This window comes from Agrilus planipennis, unplaced genomic scaffold (assembly GCF_000699045.2).
Source record: "Agrilus planipennis isolate EAB-ADULT unplaced genomic scaffold, Apla_2.0 scaffold89, whole genome shotgun sequence".
In the NCBI taxonomy this organism is placed as follows: Eukaryota; Metazoa; Arthropoda; class Insecta; order Coleoptera; family Buprestidae; genus Agrilus; species Agrilus planipennis.
The window spans coordinates 749,498-775,326 of record NW_020439079.1 but is presented as its reverse complement, the minus strand read 5'-3'; the positions used below and the strand labels follow the sequence as shown (position 1 = coordinate 775,326).

The 25,829-nt window shown below is 34.5% G+C and overlaps 3 protein-coding genes across 10 annotated transcripts in view; 1 reads left to right on the top strand and 2 right to left on the bottom strand.

Moving 5' to 3' along the window:
* LOC108734605 overlaps positions 1-8,416 on the bottom strand; it is a 371,439-nt gene extending 363,023 nt beyond the window's left edge. The window contains exon 1 of the mRNA XM_018466232.1: positions 8,300-8,416. The gene's annotated coding sequence lies outside the window, so the exon portion shown is untranslated. The remainder of the gene's footprint in view (positions 1-8,299) is intronic.
* LOC108734604 (centrosomal protein of 131 kDa) overlaps positions 1-14,386 on the top strand; it is a 42,035-nt gene extending 27,649 nt beyond the window's left edge. For both annotated transcript variants that reach the window (XM_025977315.1, XM_025977316.1), the window contains exons 9-14: positions 1,159-1,330; positions 2,459-2,703; positions 4,885-5,056; positions 12,557-12,699; positions 12,752-12,885; positions 14,308-14,386. In XM_025977315.1, the coding sequence (XP_025833100.1) occupies positions 1,159-1,330; positions 2,459-2,703; positions 4,885-5,056; positions 12,557-12,699; positions 12,752-12,884 (865 nt within the window). In that variant the 3' untranslated portion in view covers position 12,885; positions 14,308-14,386. The remainder of the gene's footprint in view (positions 1-1,158; positions 1,331-2,458; positions 2,704-4,884; positions 5,057-12,556; positions 12,700-12,751; positions 12,886-14,307) is intronic.
* Positions 14,387-14,510: 124 nt separating this feature from the next.
* LOC108734608 (esterase FE4) lies at positions 14,511-25,368 on the bottom strand. Of its 7 annotated transcripts, XM_018466238.2 has the most exons (7): positions 24,587-25,368; positions 21,349-21,474; positions 19,119-19,284; positions 17,110-17,295; positions 15,297-15,487; positions 15,122-15,196; positions 14,511-14,955 (listed from the first exon to the last, which is right to left on the bottom strand). In XM_018466238.2, the coding sequence occupies exons 1-6, from the start codon at positions 24,788-24,790 to the stop codon at positions 15,158-15,160; spliced, it is 912 nt and encodes a 303-aa protein (XP_018321740.1). In that variant the 5' UTR covers positions 24,791-25,368; the 3' UTR covers positions 14,511-14,955; positions 15,122-15,157. The 7 variants fall into 7 exon arrangements, 6 of the variants coding, with proteins under 6 accessions (XP_018321740.1, XP_018321739.1, XP_018321738.1 ...); XM_018466237.2 differs by having other exon boundaries at positions 14,512-15,196; XM_018466239.2 differs by lacking the exon at positions 15,122-15,196 and having other exon boundaries at positions 14,514-14,955.
* Between the last annotated feature and the right edge of the window lie 461 nt (positions 25,369-25,829).

Here is a 25,829-nt window from a genome sequence, read left to right as displayed (position 1 = left end):
CATTTTGGTCGGTGCTAATACGACTAACTTCCCATTAGATAATACAGTTATTGTAAAGTACATTCGTTTCTAAAGTTTGAAAAAAACGCGGCACAATAATAAATAACAAACAATGTTTGAGAGTTCGTCATTTTATAAACCCATAAGAAACAGTATTTCGTCTGAGAAAACCGAATTGATAGAGTACTTGCATCAGTCAATTGGTAAATACTATTTTTTATTGTTTATCGATTGTTTATAACAATTCATTTTGTTATAAACAAATTTTTATTATAATATGTTATTATAATATGTTATTCCCTGTCTTGAATAATGATATTTCGTTATTATTGATTCCGTAACTTCATTGTTGTGATTAGATTAGAACGTATTTTAATTAAATTGTTTGTAATTAATTCGTTTTTTTTTTTATAAAAAAAAAACGGCTTGACCGATTTCGTTCAAATTTCTTTCAGATCTTCATTATGATAATATCTTTCGAAAAAATTTTGGTTGAGGGCGATATCTCAATCCGTTCTTGAGATATCGAAAACGAAAAAAATGCTGACATACGAACGTACGTACGTACGTACGTACGTACGTACGTACGTACGTACGTACGTACGTACGTACGTACGTACGAACGTACGTACATACGTACGTACGTACGTACGTACGTACATACACACATCATCAAAAAAATTGGCTAGCATGCTACTAATATGTTAAAACGTGGAAATATAATGAAAATTCCGATTTCACTTTTCGACCCAATTACAATAACTTCCTAATGGGAAGTTAACAAGAAACAGTAACCGCTCTTCGACTTTACGTGACTTTACTTGAACTGACCGTTTATGTTTGTCTATTGTCATGATACACCACCCTCCTCTACTGATAATTATTTTGTTCGGATTGGCATTATTTTTTTCTGAAATTTTAGATTGCTAATTTATTTACTCTAAATAGCATAATGGTAGAGTCTTGAAAGAGCTATTTTAAGGTTAAGGTTATTAAGATTCGAGCCATCAGTTTGATCCGGATACAAATTTTGCTTCCGATTATTATTTTCATTTCACATAGTTTTGATAATACACTGTTGCCATTTAAAATATTTGTGCTCGTTCGTAAACTACCGCACCCTCCAACCCTGTAGACTTTTTAATGGTTTAATTACAGATACGAGCACTTGGTCGAGACGGAAGAAAAAAACTATCAGGAGCAGAGGCGGAAGTTGATGGCCGAACATGCGAAGAGACAGGCCGAGTGCGAGGAAAGAGAGAATACAGCGTACGCCGAGAGAGACAGGGCGATAAGACAAGCTCAGATGGATTTCGAAGAAAAATTGCAAGTAAGTCATTGAGATTCCTGTTGCAGTGGAGAATTAGACAAACAAAAAGAGGAACTACCGGATAAGATAGTGCCCAAAACATACAAATGTTAACTCGGCTATTTATTTTAGTTCAGCTACAAATCGCAACTAATATTTCACGTAAACGAGTTCGATGTTTTTAAGGCAATATCTAAATAGTTTATATTTTAGGTACATAAAATACTTTCAAGTCCGTACAGTGTAGATTCTTTTTAGTGAAACTCAAAAGACAGAGCATTTTCATTCGTTAATATCGCCAGTTTTCATTATATCATTTCCCAAGAGTAGGATATATAGTCATGAGCAAAACTAACCAAGACTGTCTTTATGTAAGCAAGACCAAGACCAACACTTAACAAACAATACCAAGACTAAAATTACATCTGAACGAACAAGACCAAGGGTAAAACCAAGACCGGACGATTTAGACTAAAACCACAAGCAAAACCAAAACTTTCCGAAAAATAAAAGGAAAAACTCGTCGATTATTAACCCGACATCGAAAGGAAATAATTTCGAAATGTTTGATTTGATAAAGTTTTACAAAAAAGTATACGATAATGTTTTTGTAGTCTACCTCGAACACTTCCTTAGTTTGATCACAAGTTATGGGAAACTTCATATCTTACGAAAGTTTCTGTTTTTTCAATTTCCTCTTGTAGGAAATCAAAAGACCGTCAAAGCTATTTATGAATGGTAAAGAAAAAACTGATTAAAAACGAACTTACGATTAGTGGAAAAAAACAGAAAACAATTAGTAAATGGTACCAAAAGTATTTTCAAAAACTATTGAACTTCAGTTAAACAGTTCCTTAGAATATCTAACATGCATAATTATAAAATTTAAATTTCTACCTATTGCTATTTTGGAAAACAAAAAGGGCCAAGAATTAGGATCAAATTAAAAGAAAAATGTTATTTTTCATATTTTAAAAGTACTATATTCAAAACAATGCGTATGGTACGCGTTAAATAACACAAATTTTCTTATACCGTTTACTTACATGATTGGGTTTTTCAACATTGTTCACATTATTAAAAATCGATATCACAACAATTTACCAAATAATTGCATAGGTACATTAAATTAAATATTTATATTTCTAGGCGATGGCTAGGCGACACAGCAACGAAATCAGCGTTCTAAAAGAAAAAATGGAAATCGACATCGACATATTTAGAAATAATTACAAAAAACAACAAGAGCTAATTTTAGCTGAAAGAGAAATGGCCATTAGAGAAAAATGTAGAAAAGAAAGAGACAAAGAGATAGAAGCTGTAATTGAAAGATTAGAACAAGAGGCTAGCGAATCTCAAAACCAAATGGAACAAACTACGGAAAACCGTATACGGTAAGAAAAATATAAACAGTTGTTGTCTTAATTTGTTACTGTTTGTTTCAAGAAGTTCGAGATATGTCCCTTTCCTTTATTAGGATGCGCCGTAGCATAATTCCAAATTCAATCATATTTGTCTGCGGAGCTCATTTCTCCACCGATCATCGAGCGAGAACTAGACAAAAGTGTACAGTACCATTTGCAAAATTATTTAAACTGCTTCGTTAAAATTTAAGATTATGCTTCGTTTAAAAGCATATTTAGCCAAAAATATTATCAAGTGAATTAACTTCACGCTCAACACACCTATAAAACTTGTGCTTTGTTTTCTATTGTTAATTTATATACAATTTTGTTTTAAGAAATTGCTAAACACTTTCGTCTAGTACTGTACAGTTCTAGTCGATCTCCTAAGACCGCCCATCGAGAGCTCTGCTCGTTCAAGCTTGTCCCAACTAAGCATTTCTGTCTTGCTCACATCTAGTGTGTATTCTTCGCGTAGATTTCCTCAAGGTCACAATTATAACAAATTGAAATAGACTGTACTACAGTGGCGTAAGTCGCATTACTGGTACCCCGAATGACTCCTGTCCCATTCCTGTGCCAAATTTTACGAAAATCGTAAAAATTCAATAGATATGCTGCTCTCATTATCCCCGGTAACTTCAGTTTAGAGGGCCGGCATCACCACTAGCAGCGGCGGATTGCATCGACCGTCAATCCCTATTTACGCTACTGTGCTAAGGTTGTCACATACTTATCAGTCTCATCCCAGACCAACCCGCCCCTTTCCGTTCCGTTCCGTTAAAATACGGATGGGACAAAAGCAATGTAAATAAATGGTGAACTGCTCATTTGTCCAACACGACTGAAACGGAACGGATTAGGGATCCGATCTTGCCCGGCAAAGAATGATACGTGCCGTGATGTGGTGTGATGAACTGCCCAAGTGACCGGTATGATCCTGTCGAAACCAGTCAGGCTCATATCTATTTTGCAAATTTGCAATGTTTCGACAGTTGTTCAGAGTAAGAGCAGGGAAAATTCGCCTTTTTTTTATTAATGGAATGGATCTATATGCTTCTCTTTTAGGGATTACGAAAAAGTAGGTAAGGCTCTCCTCCGAAGGAGGGTGGAACGGAAACAAAAAATAAATTTTGTCATTATTAAGAGGTATATAATCAATATCCTTTGACATCAGTTTTACCTGTTTGACTAATGTAAAAACGGAAATAAACTCAAGGGATCGAAATAAGTCACAAATAAAATGGTGAAAATGTTCGCTTTCTATATTTGTCATCCCAAAATGTGCATCATTAAAAATCCTTATTTGACGATACTACACAGAGAAAATGAAAATCTACAACTTACCTAAATATTAAACTGATATTTACAATTTATCCCACTAGCCTCTTGTTTCGTAAGCGAAAATAATAAAAATTACAATTTGGACACGAATTTGTCAAAATAAAATCCAAGCAGAAGTAAATTTTTTAGGTATTTTAGTTGATATTACAAATTTAATTATAATAATTAAGAAACTTGAAATAAAATAATTCGAAGTGGTCTGTATTCTGTCGAAACTGCCAGACGCGGATCGCGATTTCGATCTTTTTGGATCTCATCAGCGCGTCGCAGACAGCTCCGACAGAACACAGACCAACTTTTACCTGCTGTCTTAACAGTGCGTTTTAGAAAATACTACAAATGGCGCAGTAACCGCCATCTGTAGCACGATGCTACATTTTAGGATTACGTGTGCTCCAACCAGGTCCACTTGTGTGGATATCTATTTTATTTTATTCGATTAAGCTAACGTGCCTATAACGTTGAGGTTGTTACACCGGGATTCGTTTTCAGCAAGTAGATATTTTCTAAAACTTGAAATAATTTTTAATGAAACCTGTCAAAATTTAGATTATTACAAGCTACCTAATAAATTCTACTAATATTTCTACGGCAAATTCAGTCATTTACAATCGAAAATTGTAATTTTTACGTTGCACAAAAATTAAGTTTTCTCCGTGTAGGTACAGTATCTAGTATATTGTTCGTTTTTTTTTTTGTATAGACCAAATGAATATATTTATCGGAAAAATATCGCCCTGTATAAGACCACAAGTTAAAAACTACGTTAATTGCCCAAACGGTTTAACCTCTGACCTTTTTTTATATGTTCCTTTTTTTTCACTTAAGGAGACTACGGGAGAAGTACGAAAATGAAATCAAAGAAGTGGAAGCGTCGGAAAGAGAAGCGAAGATCAAATATACGGAAACGAAAACGAAGTTAGCGGAGGCGGAAGACGTTGCTGTTAACCTAAAAGCATCTATTAAGCAACTAGAAATGCAGTTACAGGAGGCTAAGGAAGTACGTAATATGTTTACATCTCAATTATTCTTGTTCGCGTCAAAAGAGGTACGAGTCGTCTTCGTACAGAGTGTTTCAAGTTGAAACCGACCACCCTCAAAAATAATTTACATATTTAGCTACCACCCTCTTAGGATGAGTCGGAGAATATAAATTATGAACGAAAACCACACAACGATAATGCTACAGAAGTTTTCTGTTTAATTTCTCGTCATATTATCTATGATTAAAAAATAGTATCACTAAAATGGTACCTAGGCAAGAGAATATTTAAAACGTTTTTTATTTGAAGCCCCAATTGCAAGCTTTTCACAAAAAAAGACAAAAATTACTCCAAGAATTTTGTTCAGGCCTGACGCTGGAAGCTGCCGGAAATTTTAAAATGGCGTGGATGCGCGGTGGCAAAAGTAGGCAGTTTTAGGTATAACGATTACAGCCCTCTTTCTTCAGTATTTCTATAAGGGGCGTAGATTAAATATTTAAAAATAGGGATCAGTGAGCAAGTGATAGATATACAAACAGAAGAACTAATTGTTGATGTTGGTGACAGTGATAGAGGTTCCCATGATGACAGTGAATGTGAAAACTAAGTATAAAACAAAAGCAATTGGTTTGTTTTTTCTTTTTTCTACGTTATTTTCTAGTACGCTACTGTCCTGTCTGTATTAAAACCATAATTTACGCCTACTGAAAGCTTATTTGTGTATCGGTTCCAAGTGACTTACCCAAATAAGTCATAAATGGGCAAGTACCTGCGCGACCGCTCGCCAGCTTCCTTCGTCAGACCTGTACAAAGTTAGATTAGGTTATGTAAGATTGGGTTAAAGTTAGGTTAGTTTCTGTTTTTTATTCGTTTTTTTACTTCCACACACCTACTGCTCTTCTGTCCCTTGCCCCCCATTCAAAAGCACCTTTTCCGTGTCCTACAAGGTCATTCCTAAACTTTCCCCCCATCTCCGACCATTTTCATCAATTTTATATTATTACTAGCTTTTTCCCGCGGCTTCGCTCGCAGAAATTAATGCTGTTTCTCCATAAAACCTTTTAACTCCCAATCCACCCTTACAACGTTTTAATTTTATGTAATGTCGCCATCTTAGATTTCAAATACAAACGTAGCAACAACATTTCATCCTTAAGGGTTAATTTTTAAAGATTGCCAAAACACGTATTTGCTTAATTTCAACAATGAGCAACCTTCGAGTAAATACGAGTACAAATAAAATATACCTCATGGAAACGTTGCAACCTCTTTTCATTTGATTAATAGTATCAAACTGCATATATACCAAGTTTCAGGTAAATTCAACCACAAATAAAGTATGAAACAAAAATTGCAATACCTTTTTATCCACCCCCCCTTTTGTGCTTAAATCGTTTAAAATGTCGAATAGGTCTTGCAGAAATTAAATGAGAGGCCATTAAGACCAAGTTTCTAGTAAATCTGACGACAAATAATATATGTTCCATTTAAACATTGCAACTCCTCTTCACCACTCCCCCCCTCACGGGAACGGTATAAACAGTATCCTATGTTCGTCTCCTGGTTACAAGCTACCTCCTCAGTCAAATCGGTTCAGCTGTTCTTGAGTTATAAATATTGTAACTAACACGACTTTGTTTAATATATATATATATANNNNTATATATATATTATACCTACATTTTTCCGCCCGCGAATTTCAAAGATAAGAAGGTGACGATATATTTTTTCAAATTTCTAGTCATAAACCTGACCCAACCTAAACAATTTTATTCTTTTTTATATGTACACATTGTTGCAAACAAAAGAAAGAATATGATTATGCCAATACTCTCTTCGTTTGTGTTGTGTTTTCCTACCGTAACTTTATAATCTCAATCTAACCGAATGTAATGTTTTCATTTGATTGTTTAAAATTGCAAGTTGCGGCAGGTAAAAGCGACACGTAAAAGCGACACGAAAGAAGAAGATATTGTCGTAGTCATATCCTTTCCCGTATTTGCAATAATGTGCATCTATGAAATAAATAAAATTGCTTCAGGTTACATCGGGATTAGGTTGGGTTAGGTTCGATTCCACTAGTCAAGAATTTTAGTTTTTCGAAGCTCGAAACAATGCAAATAAAAAACTACTTCCGAGTTGCTGTTAAGTATAAGTAGGTATAGACTTTTTAGAGTGCAAATATGGTCAAATTAGTTATATTTAGTTATGCAGTCATGATATAGATCAAGAGCATTATTATTTCAAAGCTTTTATTATTCATTTGTCAATAATACGATCATATAAAAGATTAACAGAGGTGGTAACTTTTGAATACCCTTACTACCTTCACATCTCCAAATAAATTTTATTTCTGTTGCCATCGTTTCTAAATTATGTAGTTTTTTTCCAGGGTTGCGGTCAAATAATTACACAACTATATGTTTTTTGTAACGTTTGGGTTTATTCAACCATCTTCAGACTTTTGAAGTTTTACTGCTTGTACACAGATATTAACTTATTTTTAACAATCTTTCAATGAACTACTGCATACACTACGGCAATAGTACTCATCTAGTACTTCAAGATGAGAGAATGTTAAAAACAAGTTAATATCTGTGTACAAGCAGTAAAACTTCAAAAGTCTAAAGATGGTTGAATAAATCGAAACGTTACAAAAAGCATACAGTTGTGTACTTATTTGGCCGCCACCCTGGAAAAAACTACATAATTTAATAGTAACGGTCAGGAATCTAACTTAAATTGTTGCCAAATGTATAAAACGACAAACAGATTCAAATATTCAAATTACTTTTTATATGTGTCGGTTACTGGCCTCTATTAGGACCACTTAACTTTTTTGTATGAATACCTACAAGAAGTCTCCTGCGATTTTGTTGAATTTTAAAAACGAAATATTCAAGGTTTAATTTCTTCTCATTGTTTAAAGCCCCTTTTTACTGTGTTTATGTAATTTCCACAGCTAAAGTAAACCTATTTTACTCATACCTACTGCCACCTTGCAGTAAGCATGCGTATAGCACTTCATTTACCTATTTGAAATATCTTGTATTTCTCTTATATTTTTTTAAAAATACTTATTTCATCTGCAGAGCGCTAGTAATAATCTTAATAATTCAAATAGCATTAATAAAGGTAAACGTATTTAGATACAGCAAGCTAAAATACCGCATGCGGATTACGGCACGCCGGTAAAGGTTTTCACAATAGCTTAATAGATATGGTTAAAACATGAAATAAATAATATTTAATCGACTTACTTTGACGATAACCCATCATTTTCGTACGTATTGATACAAGAGATGCACTTTTAGTTCAATTAAATCACACGAAACGTAACGATTACCGTAAATTCACGACCACGCCGGAAAAATACCTACTGCAATGGACGCTTTGCTTTCCACGGCACTTCACGAATCGCGAAAGTGAAAGCTCGCACATGCGCGTGACTTAGTACAATGAATTGTTATGTTGCATCGTAGTAAGTAACGCAGTCGCACTGAAGAACAAAAGCTATTTATAGACCAGCGTAATACACGATCGATAAACAACAAGCTACAATAATTACATTAAATTTTATTATACAGGGTGTAAATAAAAAACTATTATAACAATCTGAATAAAACGTACAATTCGAATGAAATGTGCTTATAAGGATAATATAATTGTTTAATTCTAAAGCATTTTTAATTATAATTAGTTTTATATACAACTTATAATTATTAAACTAACAAAAATATAAATAATCAATAAAACATCTATTAGTTTACAACAAAAGAAATTCACTCAGGTTCTTTAAGTAATTACGTAGGTACTTATTGTAGCAAAGGAATTAAAAATTGTCCGAATTGAGTTCTACTGACCTACAAGGTGTATGTCTTGGTAAAACTCCCTTTTCGTAATTTTATTTTTAGCAGTTTCAACAATAAATCAATTTTGGCTCATATTTCTGACTATATCTCTGAAAATGTTTGATGTAAAAATTAAAAATTATTCATTGCCATTCCATTCCTGATATGTCTACGTTGAAAATCCAAACTTATTCGGGTGAAAAACGATTTTATTAACAATTCACCAGCGTGTCATCAGTTGTTTGGGAACTTCTTCAACAATTCTTATTGTTATTAATAAAAAAATTATTATATATGAATATTGTTTAAAATAACCTTGTACTTTAGTTTATTTTATATCATGTTTTATGCTCCCATTTATTCATTAATTCGTAAAGTATAATTAATTTTTAATTTTTTACTGTGAAGAAGCTCGAATCAACGGGCAAAACGTTGGTGAATTGACAATTATATTATTTTCTATATAAATTAGTTCGGACTTGCATCCTTTCCATGTAAAAGAAAATAATAGTACGTTTAATCAAAGTTTATGGTAATATTATTTACCTCCTCTAACACAGAGAGACTAATCAGTGATGATATAAAAGTTGTATTTTCCTTTTTATGGACGGAGAACATTATGGAACTTTGAAAAAGATAAGATGAAGTATACTTATCCAACAATATTTGTAAGTTCTTCTTTTATTTAGGCGCTTACTGACTATAGCTTCTGAAAGTGTCTATGTTGATTTAGGTAGAGCTAGTTTAGAATCTCATGAACCTTGGCCTTGCCTTGCGCACAGACAAAACTTCGCCCATTCGTCAATTTCTGCTTTTTTCCTCTTAAAATCATTGACCAGGGCTGTTTACAGTTTGAGTTCTATTCCTGGTTATTGTTCTAAATTACCTCTAACAACGCAGTCAATGTTTTCATAATCTACAATAGGAATGCTATGAAGTTTGCCTTTCATAATATAGAAAATCTGATGTAAAGTACACCCGGGATACGTTCCAATAGGCTTTCTTGGTTATCATTTTAAAAAATAGGATTGCGATGACAATCAGACTGTAATGAAGGCGTTGTTTGTATCATTCATTGAAGTTATTATTAAAATTGGTTTCCAAGAGGTTGATTTATCACTTTTAGACTAAAAAGTAGTAGCAAAAGCAGAAAATTATTGAAAAGCTTTCATGTTAGTCAGTTTGCCGAAAAAATGACTGAAAAATGATTTTCGGGAATTCATAGGTTCTGTTTTAAGAAAAACTATCGGTTTAGCTAGTACAAAAAAGAGAAAGTGTTTATGATATAAAAATAAAAGTTAATTTTAGAAGTTGATTATTATTTGGCTAAAAGCTTCGTGCAAATTTTTTCAAATAGATTCTTTGTCATAATGGTAAATGTTCAAGTAGAAAGTAATTTTTTTTCAGCATCATGCGGACAGATCTGTAAAAGACAGATTGATCTATAAATGTGACTGTCGTTGGAGCCGATTCCTTTTTTTTTGTTCTAAAACCAACCATGATATAAATAGAAAAAGCCATTCAAACAATTAATGAAATAAAACGAAAAATGCAATATAGAATCTTTATTTCAAAAAGTTTTGCAAGAGACAACTTTTTACGTCAGTTTATACACGATTCAAAGAAACTTCCGTTACAAAACCGAAACTCCCTTAGCCTGCAAAAAGGTTTATTTGACAATTTTTCCAGGCGTGTGACTTTGAAACTAATCGAATAAGTTTTTCTCCATTTCCTCAATAATCTCTTTAGAATTTCCAGGTACCTTCATACGTACGTATATAGACCATTCCAGTTTACGATCAGGTTTAAAGATGTCTCTTTTCATTGTTAAAATGATTTATGCCCGTTGTCTATATTGACTGTTATCATTGGCATTATAACCAAAGTTCAAAGTCCACCTAACGCTAGTGTCTCTAATTATTATTTCCTTTTGTATCTTTTTTGTCTTTTAAATGGAGCTACAAGAAGTAAAGACTTCTTTGATTCAATAAGCTCAGTAGCAATTCAAATTTAAAATTCTTCGATTCAATGTTTCTTCAAACTATCGATAATAATGATGCAGTGACGGACTAAGAGGGGAAACAAAAGGATCAGTGCGTCTCGGCCAATTGGTCCTGAGGGTCCCAAATTTCTAGAAGTCCTTTTTAACAAATCCCAAAAAAGGCCGAAACACGTTGAGCAATGATCTGAGGCTGCTTGGACTTTGGTGTTGTGCACATATTATCAATAGTTCATTTTTTTTGTCAGCCATTACATCTGTCATTATCAAAAGCACCATGACTTAACTGACTGTCCCCATTACAGTAGGAATTGTGTCTATTGCGCATTGCTCGGCGTCGGTATTCCAAGAGTAAAGAGTTTTCTATCAAGTAACACACTAATATTAAACCACCGCTGTTTTAATTGTCACACACTTTCCAAAGATTTCCCATTTTATTACCCTACACCTTTTCTTCTCTTCTACATACGAGGGCGGTTCAATAAGCACTCGTGTTAAAAATGAAGACCTTTTTCTTTAATTTTTTTTTTATTTTTCAACGTAGTCCCCTTTTAGAAAGATACACTTCTCCCAACGACCCTGCCATTTTTGTTTTACCCCTCCAAAAAATAAGATTTGTCGAACTCTCCAAAATCCCCCCTGTCTCGGCGATGACTTCCTCGTTTGAACTAAACTTCTTTCTCGCTAGTCATTTCTTCATGGTAGGGAACAAGATGAAGTCGCAGGGAGTCAAATCGAGTGAGTACGGGGTGTGCGGCAGCAAATTCATAAGGTAATTCATGCATTTTGGCGGCAACAACTCCTGTCTGTGCGTTATCGTGTTAAAATCGCACCCTCTTTTTCGTCAAATGCGTCCGTGTCTCCTTCAATTTTTTGTCGAAGCGGTCCAATAACTCACTGTAGTATTGTCCAGTGATAGTTCTTCCTTTTCCTAAAAAATCCGTAAAATGATTCCCTCGGTAACAACGTTCGCCAGGCTTCCTGGTCGCTCCTATCGAAAACGGATCTTTGCCCACGTTTAAATTCGTTGAAGCAATATCTAACTGTGGCCGTAGATGGCGAAATGTCTCTATAAACAGTATCCAACTTTGTTTTCATCTCCTCGCATTTCTTCCCATCCAAAAACAAAAAGCGAGTTACCGAACGATACTGCTCTTTTTCCATCTTAGCGAAAATAACACGTCTCAGTCGAATGGCTGCCAAATCCAAACTAACCTATCAATGAGTCTGAAATTCGTTTTGGCGTGGTTTGATAGATGGCAGCACACGATGACAACACCAATTTCCCTCAGAAACGTCCTCTGTCTTCAAACACGGGTACTTATTGAACCGCACTCGTATATCTTGATTCTACCACAATTACATCAATTTTTGATCATACCGGAAGTCTCATTTCGTTTTGTCTTCCCGACGGGCTCAGTCCATCATATAATTTGATGAAACATGAACAATGAAATAAATATAGCAAACGTGAAGTGTTCCAACGAATATTTTATTGTGCTCGATAATTTTGGTTCGACACGTGTGGTCCTGATCCGACGGGACTTGAACCTCGAAACTGACGTTGAAACATTTTAAGTTTGTTCAATTTAGTCCGTTTATTCAATATTTCTTACACAAAACACAAGGATAGGTAGGTAGCTACTTATTCATTCGTATTGTTCTAGTTTTCTGATAAATTGCTCAACGAGAGAAACAAAATGAAGGAAATTGTCCGAGAAGAAATGAATGTTCAGATGGAGAAGTTGGAGAAAGAGTTGCACAATTTAAAAAACGACAAGGAAAAGGAACTACAGCAAGTCTATTCCAGGTGAGTTTTTCAACGTGGTTAGTTGGAGGTACGAAGGTATTATTCTTTCCAGGGTGAGGATTGCCGTTGCGAGAAAGGATGATATATTGCAAGAACTGAGCAGGGATCACGTTGCTCTGCAAGAGAAATGCGCTTACTTAGAAAATATGTTGGAGCAGCAACGCAAAGAATACCTTATCAAATAAGGTAAGACGGCTGGGCATTATTTCATCTAAATCTGAATCATGAAGTGAAGACGTTCATTACAAGGGTATGTCCGTAAAAATATGATTTAGAGGCCAATTAGAAAGCAAAACAAGTATTCGGACGGTCAAAATAATATTTAGAATTATTTTCCAGTATTACAGAAACTTGGAAAATTCCTGAAACGTGTTTCTCCTCTTCCTTGACTTTTAAGCATCGGGGTTACAGAATAAATCATTAGTTTTATTTGTGTCGACGTCTTCAAATTGTGACTCGAATATTTTCAGTATTTTCAGAGCTGAATGGGCGTTACCATCACTGCTTATCGAGGAGCGTTCTACCCCTGTATATATTAATTTTTAATTAATATTAACAATCTTAGCAAAATATGAATTTCGGACACACCCGCGATACTCCCAAAACCATCAGCACAATTATTATAAATAAGTACAGGCCTGACGCTAGAAGCTGGCGGAAATTTTAAAATGGCGTGGATGCGCGGTGGCAAAAGTAGGCAGTTTTAGGTATAACGATTACAGCCCTCTTTCTTCAGTATTTCTATTAGGGGCGTAGAAGAAATATTTAAAAATAGGGATCAGTGAGCAAGTGATAGACAGACAAACAGAAGAACCAATTGCGAAACAGTGATAGAGATTCCCATGGTGAGAGTGAATGTGAAAAGTAACTATAAAACAAAAGCAATAGGTTAATTTTTTCTTTTTGATAAGTCATGTTTTTAAATTATTTTCTAGTACACTACTGTCCTATCTGTATTAATACTATAATTTACACCTACTGAAAGCTTATTTGTGTATAGGTTCCAAGTGACTTACTCAAATAGGTCATAAATGGGCAAGTACCTGCGCGACCGCTCGCCAGCTTCCTTCGTCAGACCTGTATGTTACTTAAGTCAGAAATACAAAGCGGCATCACCTAGAGGTTTAGACCATTACTTAGTATCCGGGAGGACGCCGGTTCGATTTCGGGTCCGTCCGCCTCGATCCATGTTTTTCTGTGGTTTCCTTGGATCACTTAGACAAATACTAGGGCAGTAATAACCACAGATAATCTTTCATTTTCTTCTGTCTTCATTTCGTCCGTCTCATCTTTCTCACCCGAACCACCACTCACCCATTCCCACGATTCCTAAAGGTGTCTGAAGAGGGCCTTCCGGCGTAGTCCGGAAGGACTGCCCGCCCACCAGCATTAGTGGCCGGTGGGAATGAAATACCAAAAAAAAATTTCTTTTTAGTCAGAAAGCATTTCAAACATTTCAACTCACTCAATTCAAGCAATTTAATTAATTCACTGAGTATCTACAAGTAATTCAGTGATGTTGATACAATACGTGTCCGAGAGAGTCTTTTTTGAAATATATATATTTAATTTAAATAAATGATATTTGCAATGTCTTTTATCTTTTAGGTAAGTGGCTGAAGTATTTGACAAAACATTGAATAATCTAGCCGCAAGAAAAAGTCTTCTTCCTCTTACACAAGCAGTAATTAGTAAAAGTTATATTTTTACGTGAAACTTTATAGAATATATATGTATTATAAATAACTTTTATATAGGTATGTATACATAAGAAATTATTGTAATTACACTATTTTTATAAGATTAAACATTTCAAATAAATTTCTTGTTTCTTGATTTAGTCAATTTAATAAACTACAAAGAAAACATAACCACAAGTATTGCGTGTTAGAGATAGTTTAGAATCTGGTGGGCCATGACCTTGGGTTGTGCAGGGAAAAAACTCGAATGTTTTCAGTTCTCACTAAAAACATTGGCTGCCTGATGACAGTCAGTTTTCATGGTTAACAGTCGAGTTAATGTTTTGGAAGTGTTAACAATGAATGCAACAAGGTCCGCCCCTCGCGCATTTCGTGGCCCATGACATTTCCAAATACTTCAATTTACGGTGTGTCACCTAAAAATAACGATTTCCATTCGTCGTAACGTGTTTTAAACAAATTCTGTTTCAATTGTAATGTATTTCCAATATCTAAGTAATAATTTGTTTCAGTGTTGAATGTCTTCCAAATGGTTAAGTTGCCTGAATTAGGGTTTCTGAAATGAAATTTAAAATTAATTGAAATGCATTCACTGTTGCCTGAAAAAATAATCGTTTCTTTCTGTTTCTTATTTATTAAAATAATAAATGTGAAAGATTTGTTATATTGAGATGAGATCATCATCAAAAAGTCGTCAGTCCTAAGACTGGTTGGACACCCACCTCCACTCCTTCCTATCCTGGACTAATTAGAACATCCTACTCTACCCTACTACCTCTACTCCAGCATACGTAATCCTAAAATATAGCATCGTGCTACAGATGGCGTTTACTGCGCCATTTGTAGTATTTTCTATATTTGAAGCATTGATATAGTTTTATTAAATATGTAAAGAACCTTAAAGCCAAAAAAGGAATTTCCAAGGCTTTCGGCTGATATATTTTTCAGACAGGAAATAATATTTTGGGAACTATCATCAGGACAACCCACAAGTCTAGCTTGCTTCTGTGCTAAATTGAATTGATGTCTTGGAATAGGCCAATTTCCATACTCAGAACCACTGGATAATATTGCTCTGTGGAATAATCCTGAAATAAACAAAATACTGTGTGATTTGGTGAAGAAAAGAGTTGATGTTAACATGCAGTTTAATTCGTTAATAAAAACATATGAAATTTATCGGTCTACAGATTTTATTTTGCTGTATTGCTGTTAATGAAAGTGGTCACGTATGACCTAAAGGCTAGCACAATCTTGTTACATGCCTCTCCGTCAAAAACTTCACTTTGTAAAAACTATGTGTAATAAACTTCATCATAAAATACTTTTACGACAGCATACATATATTAGAATCATGAAATGTGCAATTGTAATAAAGGTATTGAATATAATGATACTAGATGAAACACAAAAATCAGCAAACGATAAAAAATAAATATATTACAGTCAATTCATACACACACAACTTGAATAAGGGGCTGGCTCAATTACACTTAGTTAGAATATTGATAACTCAAGTGTTAAAAGCATTGCTTACCATAAAATAGAAAGTTGAAGGAAACCTAAAGAAGAAGAAAAAAAAGTGGTAACATTTATTCAATAAAGCAAAAAAGTTGATGGAAGTCGAAACCCTCAGACGCGGATCGCCATTTCAATCTCTGATGAGATCCAATGGAATGAAATGACGATCCACTATTGACGGTTTCGACATAAGACTGATCTCCATGATCTTTTTGTTTTGTTTGGTTACGTGCCTATCACGCAGATACGCCGTGAATTTAACTCGACAAGTCGATATCCTTATGGACCTTGTTGAACATTTTTGAATTCTACAAAATGTAACAATACACTACAGACGTACAGATACAGACAACTGCATTAAAACTACAATGAGGCTTTGATCAGAATTCATTAGGTATAGTAATGGCTTCTAGTCTAAAAAGTACCAGTACCAACTGTTTTCTTTTTTGATTAGTTTATCTCTTTAATAACTTAATTATCTTTGCTTATATTATATAAATAATTTAACAATATTCCGAAAAGAAAACGTGGTGTTACAGGCGAATAATGAGGATACCGTGGATAGAGAAGATTAGAAATGAAGAGGTATTAGAAGGAATAAGAGAACAGAGATATCCATATATTTAAATGCACCTTGTTGGAGCATACGTAATCCTAAAATGTAGCATCGTACTACAGATGGCGTTTACCGCGCCATTTGTGGTATTTTCTAAAACGCGCTGTTAAGACAGCAGGTAAAAGTTAGTCTGTGTTCTGTCGGAGGTGTCTGCGACGCGCTGATGAGATCCAAAATGATAGGAATCGCGATCCGAGTCTGGCAGTTTCGTCAGATGTGGTCGAATTAATTTATATCTATGTAAGTCAATAAAAATAGGCGAGATAGGTTAGGTTACTAGGACACCTTCTCAGGCATGAAGGTCTAGTCAGAGACATTCTAAAGGCAGAAATAGGAGCTAAGAGGAGTAGAAGTAGACCTAGATTAGATTACTGTTCACAAATATTTACAGACATGGGATTTTCTAGTTTTAGGGAAACGCGAAGATTAGCTCAAGATAGAAAAAAGTGGAGGTGCGTGTCCAACTGATGACCTTATGATAATGATGCATGTGTGTAAGTATTCCACAATAAAAATCTTTTTGTGAACATGATTTTCGTGACTACGTGGGATAACTATGAACAGAAGTCTTACCTCTGGACATTGGTGAAATTAGATGTAATGAAATGCTAGCACTTCCCATGCTGTACCCGTACAGAGTTACACAGTTTGGATCTCCTCCGAAATAAATTACGTTATCTTTAACCCATTTCAACGCTAAAACTTGGTCCTTAAGACCGAGATTGCCCGGAGCGAATTTATCACCTGTGCTGATAAAACCTAGAACGAATAATTTTGTTAAATGCTTAGAGTTTTAAGTGCAATTAATTTCATTAATCAGCAGTATACGGTGAAGTATATATGTTACTGGAAATGTACATAATTCCTGAAATCGCCCGGAAATGTGTGAAATAAATTTTATTAGACACATTTCCTAGGAAATCTGTACATTTTCTAAATAGCAATCCCAAATATATTACAGGTGATACTAAATAGGCAATAATGCGACAGGCTGTTTGGAGATGTAGCTATATCCATTGGTGACGTCATTGTTTGGTTAGGGGTGAGAGGTGTATGACAGACAGGAGATCCTTCAATGCCCCTGTCCGCCGGAGACGGGCTGATATGTTAGATGTTAAAATAATATAATGAAGTTATCTTTGTTTCAGCAAACACGATGACCTTTAGTTTGTTATAGAGATGATAATGCTGATCATTTTCATTTATATATGTTGGGTGCGAAAATCATAATGATGCATACTTTTCGAGGACATTATTCCAACATATCAGCCCGCCTCCGGCGGGCAGGGGCATTAAGGTAACTATACTGTCATAAATCTACAAAATAACCACACAATAACGTTACTAATACATATACATCTCCAAACCTAACCTAACCAAACAATAACGTCACCATTGCATATACATCAGGCGATCGCACTTGAACCGCGTAAACACAAATAATTCTGATTCTCAGTTTACTAACGTGTTTTATTCATTTTATTCACAGAAAGCATCAGTTTTATACATTTCCTAGTACAATATCGGGAATTTCATACAATTCCTAGGAAATGTATACATTTCCCAGGATATGAGTTTATTAAAAAATCTTTGAAACAATATTTTATAGATTTCCTAAATAGCCTCGGAATTGAACACAATCCTTAAATTTCATACATTTCCGGTAACATACACGTATATTTTTATTTACATTTGGTTAAACACATCTTGCAATATAAGACTGTCCCATTTTCTTTCTAGTATCGCAGTTTAAAGGATAAAACTAAGAGGAGTAATAAGATATAACATGAGACAGATATTAATATAATATTTGATATTAATATAATATTTGAGTTATATTTTTGACTTTAATACCAAATTTCTTAATTTTTAGTTACTTATTAGTTGTAACAGGTTTGAAGTAATCAATAATATTTGGCTTATATAGAAAACGTTTGATTATTATGCTAAGTTACAACGAACAACGGCCATGCTGAACAGATTCGTGAATGATTTCCATGTAATCAGGGCCGGCCTTAGCCATCGAGAAGTTCCGGGCGGGTAAACTTTTGCGAGGCCCTCGTCTTTGTGAAATTAGTTTTGATGATGATACTTGACGACAAATTCAAAGTTATTCATAAATAATAAATTTAGTTATTCATAAATAATTGGAAAATTTTAATAAAAGATAGCATATTTGCGGCTTTTTTAAGACTATTGAGAAATTCAAATAAGCATTAGTAGGTACTATTGCTACGTAATAAAGTTAGATTGTTGCAAGAAGGCGCGAGGCCTCTGCAAGAGCGAGGCCCCGGGCGGTTGCCCTGCTCGCCACCCCCAAAGGCCGCCCCTGCATGTAATTTCATTTTTACCTAAGGATGAAGTGATTTGCTCGGTCCATTCAACTGTCGGCTCTATTCTAGCTTGTTTTGCATTTCTATTGATAACGAGTATCCTTCCTGCAGGAAGCGTTGATAAAATGTTGGGAGGATCATAGTATATTGCATGATGCATGAAACAAAGCTATGAAATAAATAGTTCTCATTCTATATTAGTATAGTAACCCGTTGAGAATCTCGATTTTTAAATTAACTCTAGTTTACCTAGAGCTCCAAGTCTGTAGTTTAATGTCACAAACACTACATCCTGATCCAGCATATATTCAGGACCTGCCCAATCGCTCCTGCCAGTAACGCTATAAAATCCTCCAGCATGGATGTAAACAATTACGGGCCGGGTAACGTTGTCCTGTTGAATATTTTCGGGAGACTGCAGAAAAAGCAATTTAAATTAGTATAAATGTTATACAAACCAATAAATAGTGAAATACACTTTCCCTTCACTCATTGAAAGAAACCTAAGGCTCTTTTATATGACAACCGTAGCGAAGGATTTCAGGTCTTCACTACACGTTCCCTGAGGATGGCAACAGTAGCAGCTGACGAAACGTCGGATAAGCGACTTAACGCAGGAACAGAACCAATCCGAAACTATGACAATCAAATCTAAATCTCGAACTCTCTTTAAAATGTACCATTGATGACGGATCGTTGTTGAAATGAACGATTAAGTTAATTCATTGTGAATACCGTTGATAATATGAGCGAAATTGTTATATATCAAAGTCTCACTAGCGACCGAATTCAGTCTCAGAAAAATCCACTGAAGATACTAGCCGCAGTGTCCGACGAAACGTATGGACTTAATCGTTCATTTTGAACACGGTCCAAATATTAAGTCTGCCGATAGAAATGTCATTCACATAAACCTTAATTAATTCCTACAGTCATCTGCAGGAGACTAATATTCATTTGAGACACATTGACATTTAATGGTGGATAATATCAAATATTAATGTGAAAATTCATTTTTAATTTTTTACCCACTGTAAACTACCTCAGGATAATGAGGGAAAATTTGTTGTTGTTGTCACGCCCTCGCCGGGAATCGAACCCGGCACCTTTAGCTTTACACATCAGTGACCAGAGGATAGGTGCGTAAAGCATAACTACATTAAGAAAGCTGGATTGCTAGTCCCTATGCAAAAAGACTATAAACGGGAAGAGTAACTTGTTAGGTTGAGGTACACAACATTAGTAGATAGGGGCATATGAAAAGGTAAATTAGTAATGCTCAAAGTGCTCACTTTGGCTCACTGTGTATCGCATTATTTACGAAGGAGGCTATGCTTATATTTATTTATTTATTTATTTATATATTTATAATTTACATCAGGAAAATTATAGATAAGAGCAATAACTTAATCCGATGCGAATGAATCTGAAAGGTATCATCACTAATAAAGAACAGAAAATGCGTTCGTTCGCTGCGCGATGAGCGACTGCGCATAAACTTCGGTATTGTTAGTTGTCATGCACAAAACGTAAACAAAATCTTACCTACGCGTCAAATTGTATGCGCACTACCTTACTGCGCAGTGGACAAACGATGATAACTATCATAATTGCCTTCTTGATGTGATGTAACAAAATAACTCAACACACGGAAGAACATACATATTCATAGATTCATAGTGAGCCATGCTAAGCTTTGTATATTGCCAATTCACAATGGTTATCCTTTTACTTACTTTTCTCATCCTTGATAACATTATTTGGAATAGTATTGTAGCTACCACGAGCGTGATTGTGTGCGATCGGGCATACATGTGTATGAGCGGCTTATCGATTCGCCGACTAGCCGCGGGCGCTTTTCTTCATGTGCGCCGTATCTGTAAACGTGTGTGTCGTACCTGCGTTCCGGGAAAGCAATTAAACCGTTCAAAGAAAACGAGACTTCTCTGGAAGGCTGAAGAACGTTCCCGAAAGGAGGCAAGGGAGTATAAAAAGGAAGAGACGATCGCCGGAGTAGAGTAGAAATAAATTGACCGTTGCAGAGGTGAATCAAGAGATAAATTGAAAGTGATAGAAGTGAAAGAAATAGAACAGTGAATAGTAACAGTAAGTTTAGTAATAAGTTAATAGTGTTTTTAAGTCCTTCAATAATAATTAGTGTAAATAAATAGTTTTCTTCTTAAAAGTTAATTTGTTAAACCCACGAACATTACACTATACATAGTATACATTGAGAAAAGAATTACTAACGCTGTTTATAATTTTTCTGGTCTGATAGTTTACTAATCAGAAACATAAACGTCATAATACTAAGTGACTTATGCTACCAATTTGGGATCTAAGCAAAATTAAGGATTTTAAAGAAAAAAAATTGTACCACTGTTATTTCAAATTTGATTCAATTAAATAATCCTTTCTACATTAATTATATTGTTGGCAAAACTTTTGATGCAATTTTATAGATAGGTACTTTACTTACCACTGTTGTGTAAACGTTTAAAAAAAGACAATCTTCGGACGTCGGCTGAAATCCTGGTTGTGGACAGGCAGCACCGTCCTTTGTTGCATCGTATATTGTGTCCCAGGATTTGACTGGAACGGGGGGCTGCCAAGTTAGATTCAGTGATTTAACAACCCGTTATTTACAATGGAATATTTCGAAATTACCATACACTAGTATCCTTTCGATCATTATATTTTATTTAAAATAATAGTATATGTTTTGTGTAAATTATTTGCTTAAACTACTGTAAGATTTTTGTCACATATAGGTAGGAAGAATAAAGGTTCTTTAGCAAATGTTGCATAGTTAATAACTACAGGGTAGAATATTAGTTTTATCCTTTTTATGTCAACGTCAACAAATTTTAAATAGTCATTTTTATACACCACACAGCAATATTAACTCTACTGTTTATCAATTGATTAATGGCACAAGAAGTATGACTTTAAGAGCCCAAATCTGGCCTCAGAATTGCCTCGGCAAATCAGGAGATAGAGAATGAATGGCGTATGTGATACATATGTAGATTACTTATTAGTTCGTCTATCTAGGCTGCCCTGTAAACATGCGGAACTTGTGGAAGCGCTGGAGTCAGTATTCCAGTAAAAGAAAAAAGCTAGCATTAATTATATACCCAATCCTACCTTGATATTGAGATAACTTTACGAAGTAGCATCTCATTTTTTTTGTTCTAATTTCTTGGACACTTTTGTGAAGAGCGTTCGTCCTCTTTTATTGTAATTTTATATGGGTTAGGATTTCGAGAGACTTACAGCATTTTTAGGCTTCTTGAGAGCACTTTCCATTAAGTGAAGTAAAAAACAAAGTACCTAATCTCATGTTTAGGAAATAATTGCTAGAATTCTTCTGACAGCCTCTTCAAATTTGCTGTCGAGGAATATATCAAAAATGATTACCTCTACTTCTGATTATTTTTTTAGCTCTCTGTAATGGTATTTCTGAAGACTACAGACCTCCCAGAAATAATAGAACGATTATACATATATGGTGGCTTAAAGAAAAGGGAAAATAGTCATAATTTTTGAAGGCAAACTCGAATCTGACATCAGAATTGCCTCGCCACAATAAAATTTTAAGATGTATTAGTCAAGTCAAACTGATTTTATTGAAATTTTTAAGTTAAGATATTCCAAAATCTGAATGTGCTGGGCAATTTTTGCGACCAGATTGTAATTCAGTAACAAAAGATGCCCCCGAGAAATAACTAACTTTCTTACTATTTTTGTTATTTTATTGTTTTATTCCGCGTATTAATGCTCAGAAATTGTCAGGTATTACAATTTTTGGAATTTAAGGTTAGGATACTTCAAAATCTTAACGTGTTGGAACAATTCTGATAGGTACCACATTGGGACTCATTGTTCTTTACTACGACGAAAAGAACTTCTCTAATCTTACTTATTTGTCAAACTGCCATCACTACCAATTTGAAGTAAAGTTATTCAAAATCTCAATGTTCTGGGGAAATTCTGCGGCCAGATTCTAATTCGGTGACAAAAAATCCTCTCCTAGAAGTGACTAACTCTATTAATTATTTTGTTTTATTTCACGTATCATTGCTCATACATTACATTTATTGGAAACTAGATTTTCCCCGCGGTTTCTCTCGCAGAAATTAATATTGTTTCTCCATAAAACTTTTTTAACTCCCAATTCAGCCTTACAACGTTTTAATTTTATGTAATGTCGCCATCATAAATTTCAAATACAAACGTAGCAACATCATTTCATCCTTAAGGGCCGATTTTTAAAAATTGCTAAAACACGTATTTGCTTAATTTCAACAATGAGCAACCTTCCATTAAGACCAAGTTTCAAGTTTCAAGTAAATCTGACCATAAATAATATATGTTCCATTTAAACATTGCAACTCCTCTTCACCACTCCTCCCCCCCTACAGAGATTGAATTTTTTAACTACTTTCAAGTAACTCGGACCAAAAAAAAACATGCAATCTTTGCTAATCCCTTTCAGCTTCCTAAAGAGGTAGAATTTTGTAAAATGTTGAAATAGGTGTCTATGTATATCACTAATTTTATATGAAAAAGAATTAAAGCCAAGTTTCAGGTAAGTCTGACTATAAGTAAAACACCATACTTAACCATAGACAACATTACGTTTAGCTATCAGTTGCGTTTTGTCATTCCATGTCAGTTGCATTTTCTTATACCACGTTTTTTTTCCACGGGAACAAGATAAAAAGTATCCTATGTCCGTCTCCTGGTTCTATGCTACCTCCCCACCAAATCGATACAGTTGTTCTTGAGTTATAAATAGTGTAACCAAAACGACTTTCTTTTATATATATATAGATTGTGGTTAAGATATCTCAAAATTTTGACATAGGGCAATTTTGATACAAGATTTAAACCCATGAGTTTTCATGACACCGTGTTCCTAAATTGATCCAACTAGAATTACTGTTCGTTTCAAGAAGTTAGAGATATGCCCCTTCCCTTTATTAGGATGCGCAGTATCAAAATTCCAAATTCAATCATATTTGTCTGCGTAGCTCATTACTTCACCGATTATCGAGCGAGAGCTAGACAAAAGTGTATAGTACCATTTGCAAAATTATTTAAACTGCCTCGTTAAAATTTAAGAATATGCTTTATTTAAAAGCATATTTAGCCAAAAATAATAACAAGTGAATTAACTTAACATTCTACACACCTATAAAACTTTTGCTTTGTTTTCTGTTGTTGATTTATATACATTTTTGTTTTAAGAAATTGCTAAACATTTTCGTCTACTACTATACGGTTCCCACCGAGAGCTCTGCTCGTTCAAGCTTGTTCCAAACTACTTGTGTCTTGCTCACGCCTAGTGTGTATTCTTTCTATCTTCGCGCAGATTTCTTCAGGGTCACAATTCAAACAAATTGAAATGGACTGTATGTAGGTATTCTATTAGACTTCGTTGGTATACATATAATTTCAGATAAAATATAAACAGAATAATACATCGCAGTCACATCTAGATAATATTGCATCCAAATTAGTAAACTCATTCCACAGACTGAACTAATTAAAGTATGAAACCGGAAGTAAAACTGTACTATATTACAAAATTGGATAATTTCACCCCTTCCAATTAATGCAAATATTTGTTAAAGCAATAAAGAACTTGAATAGAACTTCCTTTATGTACATATGTATCTACACAATAAACGACTGTCTGTGTTAGGAATTACCTGGAAACGTAGGTTTCCCACGGGAGCTTCTGCGTACCGTATTCCTCTGTAAGCGTAAATAGTCCTTTTTAATCGGCTCTCCAGATAATTTCCTTTGATAACACCCAATTTAGTTGAGGTAAGTGGTAAATTTTTGGCTTCTCCATTAACAAACAAAACACAGCAAACATACACGCTAAATAACAATATAAACGATCTACGCATTTTGGATAGCTTAAGTTATTTTACACCAAAATATTTTTCAAAACGAAATTAAATATTTAAAAGTAACAACAAAGTATGTATGGGACACACTAATGGATGCGATGTTGAGGTAACACGTATTTAAATACAAATCGCGATTATTTTCTTATTTCTGTTTTCTTTTATTTGGTATCGTTTGATTGAATATTTATTAGTTAATTCCATGAAAACTACATATAGATCACACTGCGTAATCAACTAAGGATTCTTGGTATTTCGATAAGCGTTTATTTGTGAGTTTGACTTTTTTCACAATTGTTTTGATTTTGTTTGCAAGTGATTGATAGGTATTCCCATCAATTAGTATTTATCGGTCGTTGAATAAAACATATTCTTTAAATAGATTCATAGTACAGTAGGTGCACATAGATTGGAAACAGGCGGACGGCACGGAGAATGCACACAAATTGACTTGCGGAATTTACCTTATTATTAGTGCCGATTGTCTATAAAAGTATTCATGCCTGTAACAAAAAAATGGTTAATCCACTTGAATTAATAAATAAAGTCTAAAAATTCAGGGATGAGTTATAGAGATAGAAGAGTGATACTTAGTTTATCTATACATCGAAGACGTGGTAAACATCATTAAAGACAGTACAACTGTCGGGATAGATATACAGGGGCAACAGATTAGTATGCTTAGATTTGCAGATGATATAGCAGTATTAGCATCTAGCAAGGAGTTAGAGATAGCTTTAAATAAAATGGAAGCGGTACTGACAAAACAGTACTGTATGAAAATAATTAAAAGTAAAACTAAAATACTGGTATGCAAGGGAAGAAAAAGTAGGGAAAGAGCGAATATAAAGATAGGAGACGAAAAATTAGAAGAAATGGTGGTAAATGTCTAGATGATGGCCCCCACCACCTTCCGGGGTGGATGGGATCGAAAGAGGAGGTCTCCCCTACCACTGTACCATAAAAAGTTCGTAGCGGTCTCACCCCCATAAAAAATCATGCGGGTTAGATGGGGGTTGGGGTAGGGGGGATCGAAAGA